Raw genomic sequence first — 13,786 nt, 5'->3', positions numbered from 1 at the left:
TGGGATTTTTCATTATTGCTCTTCGAAGTGAGGCATAACAAAATAAAAGTGGCACCACGTTCCTAGTTTTCAAATAACTCCTACTCAGTGAATCCAACAGTCGATTCCCTACAAATGTCTTGAATACTTTGTTTTTCAATAAATGCCTAGCTAGCTAAATGTAAGCGTGGCTACGACTCAGCGTCACAGGGAACATATCAGAAAAGTATTGCCGAAAAGAAGAGAACTCACATCATTATCACTGATGAAAAAGGCCTCTGCCTGACTTCACTGCCATTCAAGGCTCCAAAACACGATGTTCGTTGGATCACATGCACATGCGGTAAATCAGTGCGCCAATGCCAGATATGTGACGCGGCACCAAACAAAAATTGTCAACATGTGATACCACCACGACAGGGTATGTCTTTGGTTGCCATATCAGTGCTAATGGCGTAAGCCCACCCATCGCGGCAAGATCACATATCCGAGGGGAGGGGATTCTGGCAGAAACTATTTTGATGATTTTTTTAAATGGATTTAAGGGTTAGGCGACTCTTAATCCTGAGGGTGACCTTGTTCTTAATAAAGTTGGCAATACAGCCACAAATCGACATATATCCTAAGATTGATATCCTCTCGATCATGATTACTGTGAATCTCTTCAAATTATGAATGTAGATAGGCTATAGTTATATAAATGCTTTGGTAAATATCAATTTGTGCTGAAAATGAGTAATTTAGGCTTTAAACCTTAAATTATGATACTACAAAATTATAAAAAAATTCGAATTTCGACTAAACCTCCTAAAATCAATATTTCAAGAACAAGTGAGGTTGTCACTGTTCCATCTTTGCTGAGTTTCCTATTCATATGGGACAAATATGCGATTCACGGCAGTATAGCCCGTTTACATTCTTGTTAACCTTCCCTCGTACCTAATAATAATGTGAAAATAATGCTCACTCTCTTACCCCATATCCTGCCCCACATTCCCCTATTTTGGAAAAAAAGTAATTCTAAAAATAGATTATACCTAAACAACTTAATTTAAGGTTGGACTATTCCGGCTGTCATCAAAATGTAATAAATTACTAGATTTTGCCAGATTGACTCCGAGCTGAACTTTATTTTCTATCTTCTTTCAATATTTCTAGCTGAAGCTCAGTGCCGTGTTATGTCTAAAATTCATCAACACCTGAGGTGTTGAACCCAGTTTTGGATTACCGCTTTAAATGTTTCTACTGTTGTAAAGACTTAGTAAGACAAGCAAGAAAATATAAATTAATCCCTACTATCTATTGTCCACCTAGCGCTGCGTCCTCGACTTCGGTGGAATTAGTTTAAGTTTCAAGTTATAATTTTAACAAAAGGGATGAATACATACCACATACGGTTACCGTGTACTTACAGTTACTTCCTCCTGGACGATTCGCTAGCCGTCGGCGGCGGAGGAGGTCCCTTCTTGTGCAAATCCTCCAAATGGCCAAGGATCATCTGCGTCCGATCTACGTGCATATGACTCAGCACCAGATAGCGCTTGTCGTTCCGCAGAATATCCTCTATTTCGCGCAAATGGTTGGCGTTTTCCCGGTACGTGTCCCAGCTCTTGTGGGTTACAAATTTGCATTCCTTGAGCAGTTCTCGGAACGATAGCTTTGCGTTCATCGTTTTATCCTTGATGTATTCACGGAACTCGCGTTCGCACTGCGGGCGGGTAATAAGATATCGATTAAAAAAATTGCTTTTGATGTTTGATCTAAAGACGATTACTACTTACCCGTTCGCTGCTGTTGAACTTCAGATAACGAGGATCCTCGCGAATCATTTTCTTGACTTCCTTCCATTGACTGGTGAGCTCAAGCGATGAAATTTCGTCCAACATCTCACGGAACTTGTCTCGTTTTCTCATTGCCAGATTATTAATGTGTTGGTTGAAAAGTCTGCCAGAACAATTGAAATTTATTTTCAAAAAATACCTTTTTGACCATCGAATGATTCTTACCCCTCGCGATCTTCACGATCAAGCAGCTCAACCAGCTCCCAGCGATGATCCTTTTTCAGTTGCTTCTTAACTTCCTTCCAGGTGAGATCAGCATTCCTCACCAGATCCGCCAGCAGTGCGTTGAAGTGACGGATGGCCTCATCCCGTTGATGCTGTTGACGTCCCTTGTCCCTGTCCCTAAGATGGGTAGCCAGCGTACGCTGGACTTCTTTTTCACGCTCTTTAATACTTGCCTCCGCGCGGAGTCTCCTCTCGCGCTCCTTCTGCTGCCGTTCCGCTTCGTCATCCGATGTTTGCGGGTGCTCGCCATCCTCCTATAAAACGAACCTTATCTTAATGAGGTTTTACCATACGCAAGGAAGTTATGAATCACACAAACCTGGTCACGTTCCCTAGAGTCCGACCGATCCCGTGACGAACCACGGCGGTCACTGGAACGTCGATCGCGCCGTTTGCGATCACGCTCTTTTGCCCGCTTCTTTTCGTCCTTCAAATATTTGATGTGCTCTTCGAAGAGATCCTCACGTAGAACAGAATCCGACACGGCACGATAACGACTATCCGATTCCAGCCGCTTGCGTACGTCGTGAAACCGTGAATGGCGGCTGATCTCACCGTGCTCTCGGAGCATCGATAGGAAGTCTTTGCGGATCTACACACGAAAAATGGTTTGGAAAAGTGACAGAAGAAATGAAGACAAATATTAGATCATTCGAAAGCTACAACAGAACCTTACATGTATCTTAACATCAAGGCTTATCAAACTAAAATGTTTGAATGATTATCATGTTGGTAATCATTCAAATTTTCGACTGTGGTTCTTAAGAAAGACAAAATTGGCATTGGGCTACAACCTGTTGTTGAACAAAATTTTTTACATCATAGTTACTATGGATACGGATAAGGATACTCGTTTATTATGACAACCGCACCTCACCTTGTGCGCCTTCTACAGTACAGCATAGAACAAACGCCAAAGGAATTATATCAATAATTATTACTTATGAGTGGCCACCGCCAGATCAATGGATTTCGAGGAAAATCTAGTCAAGCAGAATTCAACAAATACTTTGACACCGTGATCGGACATATTGAAGACATTGTGATAGGCGAAGACTTCCAGGTTAGTGGGGTTTGAGTTAACCACTTCAGAGTCGTAAGGCAACAATTTTCTATTTCGTTTCAGGCAATGGTCACCACTTCATGGACTGCTGCTATCACCTGTTCGAGCAGGGCGAGAGAACAAAATTGTCACGGAAGTATATCAGAAGTACACCAGTCTGGTGGAGACGTTCATCGTGGAGAGCTTGAACGACAAGATGAGCTTCTTTGACATGGACAGGTTTGCGCTTGAGCTGGAAACTAAAAAGTCCCAACTGGATGGGGAAATCTTCGAGCTGCTGTCCACGTTAACGGACTTCCTGGCCTTCAAGGACATGGTGCTGGACTACAAGGCATACAAGGAGGGGCTGTACGACGATCAAGCAAGAGTTTCAGCGTGACTGGTCTGCAGCAGAATAAGAAGAGTGGGATGTGTTGTGACAAAAAGGACGAAATTGGTTTTGTGAACTAACCACATGTCTTATTCACTAATGCATAAGGTTTCCGTTTGAACGAGTCGATTGTTGGTGTCACCGGGCATTCGATATGGAACGGTTGCTGCCATGTTGGTCAGAGCCTCGCCTGCTCGCGGAGGTAGTTTGTTGCTAAACAATCATGTAAGATACAAAAACATTATCAATAAGTGATGGTTATTCTCTTGATACAGTGATGCAATTGAGGGAAAACGATTCAAGAAGAACGTAAAAAAATCAAGTAAAGAAAAATGAAGGTGTCGAACTTGGCGAGAACAAACACTCTTAGCTTCAATTCGTTCAACTCATCCTTCCCTTGCAGCTTGTATTTGTTGTAGCAATGTCCATTGTAAACAGTAGATCCGAATAACCTTGCAAACTTCGCCTCAAGACGTTTGAAGTATGAACGCATGCCTCCAAATCGGCCATCTTTAGTGGAACCAGTTTAATTTGTTCTAAAACCTCCAGCGCCGCTGATAATTTTTATTATGGTAGTGATCGAAAAAGATGACCAGTTCCTTCAGCAGACTAAACGTTGACAGTTTGCGGATCACAGTTTTTCTCGGCTGCGTCCGTTCCGTGAACTCAATGCCATGCGCTGCAAACGTTCCCGTAGGACCGGATTTTTCGGTTGATGAACTACCTGATAGCAAAATCGATGTGAACGCAAAGCTTGCTCGTGGTTGCCGCCAAATCGAACAGTTTAATGGCATCCTCGAACATTCCTTCTTAACCTCCTCAGCGATTTTCACCCTATCTTTGCATCAATATGGCTACTTTCAAATTGTCTATCAGTCCCGGAACGAATTCCGTCGCGCTGCATTTTGCCGAACAGCAAATCAAAGTCTGGCATTCAATAGCCAAATCGGAGACGCACTAGGAACAAATTGCGACCCTCGTGTCGCGTAACCTGAAGGAAAAAGAAATACTGCAAAGCTTCAGCGGGATCCGTTATTTCGAACTTTTTCACGTATAGCATAATCAAACGGGCGATGTTCAACCGACGCATGGGTTGCGGATCTTCTATATCAACCGACACTGCAAAAGGCATAACCGCATTCTATTAACAGAACCCACTCAATTTAATTACATTTACTTACACAGCGGCTCTTGCAGGTTCCGAGGACCACCAATCATGTGCAGCTCGCTCATTGCCAGAGCGATATGACAGCATGAGCACGATACTTGTCAAACCTTCCAGGAACTCAATCCAGCCTCAAACTGACCGGTCAAGGCTAACACCTGATAGTACAAATGTGGTTGATCGGTGGCATTGAAGTGCTTCTCGCCTACTGTTCCAAAATCATGGCCTGCAGGGCCGAGTGGAATCAAATGTTCCGAATTGTCATCCGATTCGCCCGAATCAATACAACTGAATCCAAAAATCATCGGAACTCTTGGCTACCTCCGGGTGCTGCTCCTGAATGTCGCAACAGCCGATAATGCAATAAACGCCGATATAGGGTCGATCGCATTCTAATCTGACGCTTATATTGCATCCGAATCTGGAACTCCAGCTTTGGGTTTACCTTCTGGCCTGGCTTCCTACATTTCTCCTCCAAAATAGCAATGAAATCGTCATGTCGGACCAGCCATCTGCATGCATTTCAACGCAGAATTTATATCTCCGCACCGCAGGCGTAGTAAACCATTGGCCAAAGGGGCTTTCCATCTACGTGACCATCAAACCGATAAATGTGGAATTGTTCTGATTAGCGAACTTCAGCCCAACGAACGATCCAACCAAGTTCAGAACGCTCAATACCGCCACGTTGGGCATCTCGCAGGTGCTCGAAATGACCGTCTGCATGAACAACTTGTACCGATTCTCAAATATCGCTTGCCTGCTCGATAAACTGCGTTTGGGTGCAACGTGCCCTCAGGGGATCCTGCGTCCGCGACTCGCGTCACATTCGTCATGTACTTCTAATCTCCCAGATGTCGTTCACTTTCAGTCGTTAAACTTTCCGCCACCTGAGCAAACCGCTGCACCAACGAAGGCCGCATGCGCCCTCGTTGACCAATTTATTGTACTCATACACCTCGCGGGCGTAGGCCATTTCCTGGTTGTTCAACGACGAACGTCCTCCGAAGATTACTTTCGTTCAAGATCGTTTGTTCGGACCCTTGCGAATGTCGATCCAATTTTGCGACGGACCAATCAAAGCATTCATCAGCTTTCCTTCTCCAGTTTCCAATCGTTCATCATGTTCCCATTTCTGGTTTTGAGCCGCCTGGTAGGAATTTTTATGCACTTCCTCGATTACCGATAAAATGGCATTCTCCTTTCGTTTGGAGCTGCAATATCATCGTAGAAATTGGATCCAACGTTCGAACGTTTTCCGCGAACTCACGTTTCCAGTTTTGTGAAATCTCGGAAATCGATCCCATGACCCAGCAGGATGTCCTAAACAAGAAAAACCAATGTGAGATGATCTTGAGATCAAACAAAACGAAGAGCGCAACCAGCCCTGCGTGAACTTCAAAGGACTCGCGCTTGCATGTCCTGCGCGTCTGCGATACTCTGGAGTGCAGCTCCTGGGTCGCTGCAGCACCTGGTAGGGTGCGTTCCACCCGTGGCGGTCATCGAAACCTGCGTTTCGTGGGTCAGCTTCTGTGCCTGCTGCAGTAGCGCACTGAAATCCATTCTTACGCGGTGCGATTCTAACCTCAAACGTTTGGATGCGGTTGGCAAATACCTAGCTAGAATTACTGTTTCAAGCTAAAATGTATTGTTAATATAAGCGGCGCGAACACTTTCTACCGATTAAACCAATCAAACTATTCTTCAACATATATTACGAATTATTTTTTAACTAATTTGCAGAGTTTTGTTGGAGAATTTGATCTTGCCGATTCACACACAACGCTAGCGATGTTGTTTACAGTTTGAAGCTGGATTCTGCAGTTAATCAGACATGTCAAGGTTGCCAGCTGATTAAAAATGTTTCATTTGAACAACCTTTGAATTATTTGCAGTGTGGGTAAATTGGGATTATCCGTGGTCAATTCGACATTGTTGTTTCAAAAGGGCGAATGTCGCAAACGTAAACATTGACTTCTTCTGCTGATTTCAGGAAGATTAGAGACTTCTGATGGTATTTTCCACTTACTTTCGATAGGAAGCGCGGAGCTCACCAGTTCAAGTGGTTTTAGCTGGGAACGGTCCTAGTTGTTGAGGAATTTGCAGGAAAAGGCATTGTTTACGTTTGCGACATTGGCCCTTATGAAACAACCGTGTCGAATTAATTAAGTTCTGCCGCTTTCAATTTAGTCGTGTAATACTCACAGCATTTTACTGGCCAGTCATCCGTCAAATGACAATTTGCGACAAAAAAAACCACGCGACGAACTTCAATGTAAATAGAAACATCGGTACTTCAAAACCGCGTACGCATATCTTCGCTAAATTCGTACAAAAATCGCATCAAAATGTTAACAAATCGGTTTTATGAAGAAACCAGAAAAGGTAATAACGCATGCAACAAGGTTACGGAAATTTCTCACCAATTCGTGTTTCAGGTGGGATAAAAGTGATGTTCTGAAGCCTACCTGCGGATGATATCGCCTTGGATCGCTTCGTGCGGTTTTGCGGTCTGCTACCAGAATCGAGAACGACTTTGGACCGGAAGCCGGAATTTTGCCCGCTTTCCCTGGACCGCACTACCTGATGCTGGATACGAATATAATTTTATCAAATTGATTTTCTGGAGTCAGAGGCCATCCGGAATGTGATCGTGCTAAGCACGGTACTGGACGAGGTGCGCCACCGGAGTCCGGCGATTCAAACGGCTGCGAAGATTGTAGGTGATCCGAAGACGTTCTTTACGTTTATGAATAGGCACCACCGGATACGTATTTGGGCAAGGGGTTGAGTCGGAACGATCGGAACGACAGGATGATTCGGAGGGCAGCCGTTTGGTACGGAAGCACATCCGGCAGGAGGATTCAAGAATAAGGTGAGAGTGGTTGTGTTGACGGATGATGAGAGAACAGGCGGAAAGCGAAGAGGATGGGCTACTCGTTTCGTCGGTGGCGGATTATGTGGCATCGCTGAGTGCGCATCCGGAACTGAGGGATAAAGTGTTCAACACCGAAAATGGCAGGATCAATCGAAGATTATATTTCCTTCGCATCACGACCACGCAGATTCACGAGGGCATTAAGAAAGGAGAGTTGTTGCAGGGTAGTTTCTTCGCATCGAGAGATAATTTTCTCGAGGAAATGTGCAGTGGAAAGCATCGAAGAACCAGTTTTGATTCAGGGCAGGTTGAATCTAAATCAGCCGTCGATGGGGACGTGGTTGTTAAATTGCTGCTGAAAAGCGAATGGAAATGTCCGAGTGGTGTGGTTCTGGTGGATGAGCAAGCGGTTGATAACGAAGCGGTGGAAACTGGATCCGAGTTTGAACGAAGGAGGACACAGAAAGTTCCCAACTGCAGCAGTTGTTGGCATCATTAAGCGAAAGTGGCGTCAGTATTGCGGCATATTGGCGCCAATCCGATGCATCTCGACTCGGCATTTGTTCAAGCATCTGATCGAAATATTCCTCGGATCCAGTTGAGACTCGCCAATCGGCACAACTGATCACGCAGAAGATTGTGGTGGCAATTGACTACTAGAACATTCAAAGTACCCTATTGGTCACTTTGTGAGAGCGCTAGGTGGAATCGGAGAGAGGACACGGAGAATGAGGTAATTTTGTTGTGAGATGATGTCCCTCATGGATTCGCTGAAATACAGGCTCAGTTCCAAGCTTCCATGGAGCGTCGATCCGATGAGTACAAAAACGAGGTCGATTTGAGGACATTACAATCTGTTCGTGGACCCTCCGGTTGCACGGATATTGACGATGCTTTACGCACGAAGACTCGACAATGGAAACATCGAGGTTGGGTGCACATCGCCGATGTGACATTTCATCAAGCCTGGAACTCCATTGATAAGGAAGCCGGTTCGAGGGAACGACGTCTATTTAGTGGACAAACGTATCGACATGGTACCGGATGTGCTCAGTTCTAATCTTTGCTCGCTCCGTGGAGGTGAAGAACGTCTGGCCTTCTCTTTGTAATTGGATGACGGTGCAAATATAATCCATACAAATTCCATAAGTCTGTAATCAAATCAAAAGCACTGACCTATCAGGAAGCTGGCTGATTGATGACCCAACGCGAACAATCAGACCGCCAAATCGCTAGACTGAACAAGTTAGCAAATTCTCAAAAACTCGTATCGACAACGGAGCATTGGTTCTGGCCTCTCCGGAAATCGATTCAACATCGACAGTGAAACGCACGACCCATCGATGTGGCCAAAAAGCTCCTGGACACCAACTCCAGGTTGAAGAGTTCATGTTGCTCGCCAACGTGTCCGTGGCAGCTAAATCGAACGAGAATTTCCGAATGCTATGCTGCGTCGGCATCCCTGTCCCGGATACAATTTCGATCCACTTAAAAGGCAGCAGCTACCAAGGGTTCGAAATCGACACCTCGAGCGGAAGAAATTGGCCACTAGTCTGGACCTGCCGTCAAGAAGGACAATCTATTTCAACACTTTGCTCCGAATCCTGGCGACGCGATGCATGATGCAAGCCGTCTATTTCATCAGCGGAACCATTCAACAGCAAGAATACTTCCTACGGTCTCGCATCGCCCATCTACACCCACTTCACCCCCCAATCCGACGTTACGCCGATGGAGTCGTTCATCGTTTACTTGCTGCTTGCATTGGGCCGATGCCACCACCCGGTCTTCTGGACACAAGCCACTCCCAACTTTGCAACAATCTGAACTACCAACGGATGGCCCATATGCAGGTCGCGCCTCTGAGCGCTACACCCATCTGTTCTTCCGCGATCGCACCGAGGACGAGGAGGGCTACATTCTATTCTTCAAGAAAACGCCATCCAGGTAGTCATTCCCTACGGCCTGGAGGGTACCATCTACGTAGCTGGGAAGAACAACGAAGCTTAAAAATGACGGACCGACCTTTGTGTACAACGAGGAAACGCAAACACAGTCCTGCGCGAGGTGGAATTCCATGCGTTCGACCGATCGTGGTTCGGTTGAGTTTGGACTCGACTAACGTGCAGCACCAGCGGTTGGTGTTCAGCTCGTCACGCCACATCGAGGATTCAGCGTGGCCCCATTGAGGCGACAAGCGGCGTTACGAAGCGAAAGGGCGATTCGGTGAACGGACAGGAAGTGTCCAAAGAGCAAGAAAGGTATGGATTTGTTGAATTGTTTATTCTGGGAATTCAACTAATGCAGTCTTTTGTTTTGCAGGAAAAATAAAAGTTTAAAAGCAAGGAGTCTTGACGATAATTCCGTTGGATTTTGAGGCATGAATGCAAACAGAATGAATAAATTTACTCAAAATTTAATGCATTTTTGATGTTTTGCTCATTTAATTTCATGAAACAGCGTATAAAAAATCAGAATATTTAAACACATGGAAATTTGAAATAATTTTCTGGGGAACATCAGAAGAATATATCGGATTAATTAAGTCCAGAAAATAATGTCCATAAAGTTTTGGGAATTTGAATTCGCGCACAAAATTCGCGCCAACCTCACACGAAGATGGATTATAAAAACGAAGACGTCACATTCAAAGACACTGACGGCACAATCGCACTCAACCTGACCAGCATACAAAATGCAACGAATCATTGAGAAGCAGTCAAATTTAAACGATGATGTTTTGTTTGATTTTCGATTTACGTGTCGATACGGTGCAGCAAAATTTATTCTCGTTTGTTGTGAAAAGTTCCGGATTAATATCGGTATTTCGGACGTATTTTTGAATCCGCGGAATAATTGATGTAAAGTCGTTTTGTGATTGGATTTTGTGCGATTTTGATAGGTGGTGATCCTTGCCGGTTGTAAAATATGTCGTGGCTCAAGTTGAACGATAGTTTGAGACAAAAGTCAAGGGTCAGATTACCAGCTTTGCCCAGGAGGTTCTGGCAGAAGGTATTGTAGATGAACAGGACGAAGACGGCCAGCGTAATCCGGACCATGAGATTAAGGAGGCGCGGGAGAAAATTGGCGAACTGACGGGTTTATGCGCGACGCAAGACCAAGAGGTGAGCAATGTATAAGTATTTTTATTTTGGGAATATAGATTTGGAAGATCTAGAGATTTGATGGCCTGAGTTGATGGCTAACTTTTTTATGTCACAGAAAGGATTTCTATTCATCTATTCAATAGATGTTATTTTCAGCATATTTTATATTATTTATTTCATTTTATTGATTCAAAAGGTACCAGGCAGTTTCTAATACTACCCGAAGCTATTCTAATTTCCACAGTGCTTCTAAGCGCTACTTGTACCTATTGTTTCCGTTACGATCTTAGCTTGGACCCGTGCCTTCGTTTTAAGTTGGACCCTTTGCGGAAGTAAAATTCCGACGAGCAGTGGTAATCCTGCAGGGACACCGTTCTGGGAAAAAACCTCTTAGAAGGTCAGGTCTCCACGCTCACAATGAGCATTGATAAAAACAAGAGGAAGGAGATTGCAATTCTTCACTTCCTTCTAAACAAGGTTTCAAGACCGTCCTGCCAAAGCGAGGCAAGAATAGAAGAAGCGGAGACTGATATTTCCTTCTAACTATAACATTGAAAATAATTCTTCTCCTATCGAGCTGAGCAATCAGTTCGATTTGATTCATGAGCAATTGAGCAAATCAATCCACCTCTAGCCAGGTTATTCGATTCATGCGAAGAGCAAAGGATTCCGCAATTGGTATCTGTTGCCGAGTTTTGTGGCTTTAGGAATGAGATTTTGAGTAACCTTCAGGGATCAAGGTTTCATTCCAGATTGCTAGGAAGAGTGACTCCGTGTTTGCTGGGATCTTTGACGATCACAAACGTCTTCAGTATTTAGCTAAGAAGCGGCATACATTTTCGTACGACGACAAAACTGGAGCGATTGTTCAAGTCGTCTTGAAAGGTCTCCGTGATAATAAACCACTGGATGAGATAAAATTGAAATTTCTCAATTCTTGAATTGCTCAAAGCAATTTCAACGGTAAAATTTATTTGAAGATTGCTTTGAGTTGATTCATGCAGGAGATTCTGGAGGAACTTTCGGAGGAATTCTGGAGGAATTCGAAGAATTTCCTATTAGAATTTCCGGAGGAATTCCTGGAGAACTTCGAAGGAATTCATGGAGCAATTTCTGGGGGAATTCCTGGAGGAACTTCCGGAAGGATTCTGGAGGAATTCCTGGAAGACTTCCGGGATTTCCTGGAGAACTTCCGGTGGAATTCCTGGAGGAACTCGTGGAATTCTGAAGAACTTCGGAGGAATCCTGGAGGAACTTCGAGAGAATTCCTGGAGGAACTTCAAAGGAATCCTGGAGAACCGGAATAATACTTGGAGAACTTCCGAGAGAATTCCTGGAGAACTTCGAGATACTTTGGAGAACTTCCGGAGGAATTCCTGGAGGAACTCCGGAGGAACTTCTGGAAGAATTCTGGAGAAACTTCCTGAGGAATTCCTGGAGGAATCCGGAGAAATTCCTGGAGGAATCGGAGAAATTCCTGGAGGAACCTCGGAAAATACCTGGAGGAACTTCGGAGGAATTTCCTGGAAGACTTGGAGGAATTCCTAGAGAACTTCTGAGGAATTTTCTGGAGAAATCCTGGAAGGAACTTCTTTAGGAATTCCTGAAGGAATTTTCCGAAGGAATTACTGGAGAAACTTCCAAAGAATCTGAGGAACTGGAGGAGTTCGAGGAACTTCCGGAGATATTCCTGGAGAGTCGGGGAATCTCTGAAGAATTTCGGAGAATTTCTAGAGTAACTTTCGCAGGAATTACTGGAACAATTTATGGAGCCACTTTCGAAGGAACTTCCGGAAAGGAAGAAAGAAGAAGAAGGGAGAAGGAAGAAGGAAGAAGTAAGCAGTAAGAAGGAAGAAGAAAGAAAGAAGAAGGAAGAAAAATTAAAGAAGAAGAAGGAAGAAAACGGAAGAAAAAAAGAAAGAAGATGAAATAAGGAAGAAGAAAAAACATAGACGGAAGAGGGAAGAAGAAAGAAGAAAGAAGAAGGAAGAAGGAAAAAGTAAGAAGGAAAAAGGAAGAAGAAAGAAGGAAGAAGGAAAAGAGGAAGAAGGAAAAAAGGAAGAGGAAAGAGAGAAAGGAAGAGGGAGAGAGGCAAGAAAGAAGAAAGAAGAAGAAAAAAAGAAGACAGAAAAAGGAAGGGGGAAGGAAAAAAGAAGAAGGAAGAAAACGAAAGGAAAAAGTAAGAAGGTGGAAGAAACAAGGCTGGGGGAAGGAGGAAGAATGAAGAAAGAAGAAAGAAGAAGGAAGAAAGAAGAAGGAATGAAGAATAAGAGAAAAGGAAGAAGGTAGAAGGGAGAAAAAAGCGAAGAAGGAAAAAATAAGAAGAAAGAATGAGGAAGAAAGAAAGAATAATTAAGAAAAAAAAGAAAGATTAATCCAACTAGCGGTGATGGTGCCTTTCTCGTTTCTTTTGAGTGAGTAATTTGTACGCACTTTTGGTATAAAAAAAAAGTACTTTGAGCAACTGGAGCCCTAGTCTGATCTGGCCAATTTTCAATCCGAAACAATGGGACAGGGTTCTGCGTCGAATGCAACTTCTTGAGCAAATCCAGAATAAGTGCCTGAAAAATTAGTGAGGATTTTGTATATGTTTCTTATGTAAAAAAAAAATGAATGTGGCATTACTTGAAATCCATAGTCAGTCTGTTCAATTTCAATGCAGAAACAATGGGACAAGATTCCGCGTCGAATGCAACTGAGACAAATCGAGTTAAGAAGGTACCTGGAAAATGGGAGATTATGTTGTGCACACATACACGGGCTGTGAAATGGTGAGTTGACATCTGGGAAGGCAGACCTTCACAGCTCTGGTCCTCAAGGTTCCAATCTCACGCTTCCACGGGTCTTCCGATGACAATCGACCGCCAGCTAGGGTTTTGTGCCAGCTGGTAGTGCAGCCTGGGCACTGTTGTCCTTCTGACATCAGCTAGAGTGAGTGGTTGCGACCAGGACCATCGTTCTAACCCCTAATCCCAAGGCTAAGCGACACGTGGCAATGTTGGCGGCTCAGTGCGCAGCGCCAGGTTATAACCTTCTCCTCGGCTACGCCGAGTAGAGTTATAGACGGCCCATGGCTTTGGGGCGATGAACCGCAAACGCGATAGGCTTTCGGCCTTCGAGCTGGCGACAGAGACCGCTGGACAGCAATACGTAACTAC

General features: G+C 44.2%; 1 protein-coding gene and 3 pseudogenes across 1 annotated transcript; 2 read left to right on the top strand and 2 right to left on the bottom strand.

Annotated features, from left to right (window-relative positions):
• Window positions 1-1,079: 1,079 nt before the first annotated feature.
• Window positions 1,080-2,821, bottom strand: LOC134220577 (transcription elongation regulator 1-like). The gene is made up of 4 exons (XM_062699672.1): window positions 2,365-2,821; window positions 1,986-2,299; window positions 1,761-1,923; window positions 1,080-1,687 (listed from the first exon to the last, which is right to left on the bottom strand). Exons 1-4 carry the CDS (start codon window positions 2,614-2,616, stop codon window positions 1,394-1,396), a joined length of 1,023 nt encoding a protein of 340 aa, XP_062555656.1. The 5' UTR covers window positions 2,617-2,821; the 3' UTR covers window positions 1,080-1,393.
• Window positions 2,822-3,010: 189 nt separating this feature from the next.
• Window positions 3,011-3,558, top strand: LOC134222619 (ADP-ribosylation factor-like protein 2-binding protein; annotated as a pseudogene).
• A 9-nt stretch (window positions 3,559-3,567) lies between these two features.
• LOC134222618 (nuclear pore complex protein Nup93-1-like) lies at window positions 3,568-6,458 on the bottom strand (annotated as a pseudogene).
• Window positions 6,459-6,991: 533 nt separating this feature from the next.
• Window positions 6,992-9,751, top strand: LOC134222617 (exosome complex exonuclease RRP44-like; annotated as a pseudogene).
• Window positions 9,752-13,786: the final 4,035 nt, after the last annotated feature.

The sequence above is a fragment of the Armigeres subalbatus genome, chromosome 3, assembly GCF_024139115.2.
Source record: "Armigeres subalbatus isolate Guangzhou_Male chromosome 3, GZ_Asu_2, whole genome shotgun sequence".
Taxonomy (NCBI): Eukaryota; Metazoa; Arthropoda; class Insecta; order Diptera; family Culicidae; genus Armigeres; species Armigeres subalbatus.
Note: the sequence above shows the minus strand (reverse complement) of the source record. Positions and strands in the feature narration are given on the sequence as shown.

Coding starts and splice junctions, on each gene's coding strand:
- LOC134220577 (XM_062699672.1), bottom strand. CDS start 2,616: ATGCTCCGAGAGCACGGTGAGATCAGCCGCCATTCACGGTTTCACGAC. Junction 2,300..2,364: donor ACTCTAGGGAACGTGACCAG/GTTTGTGTGATT, acceptor TTCGTTTTATAG/GAGGATGGCGAGCACCCGCA. Junction 1,688..1,760: donor AGTTCAACAGCAGCGAACGG/GTAAGTAGTAAT, acceptor ACCCGCCCGCAG/TGCGAACGCGAGTTCCGTGA.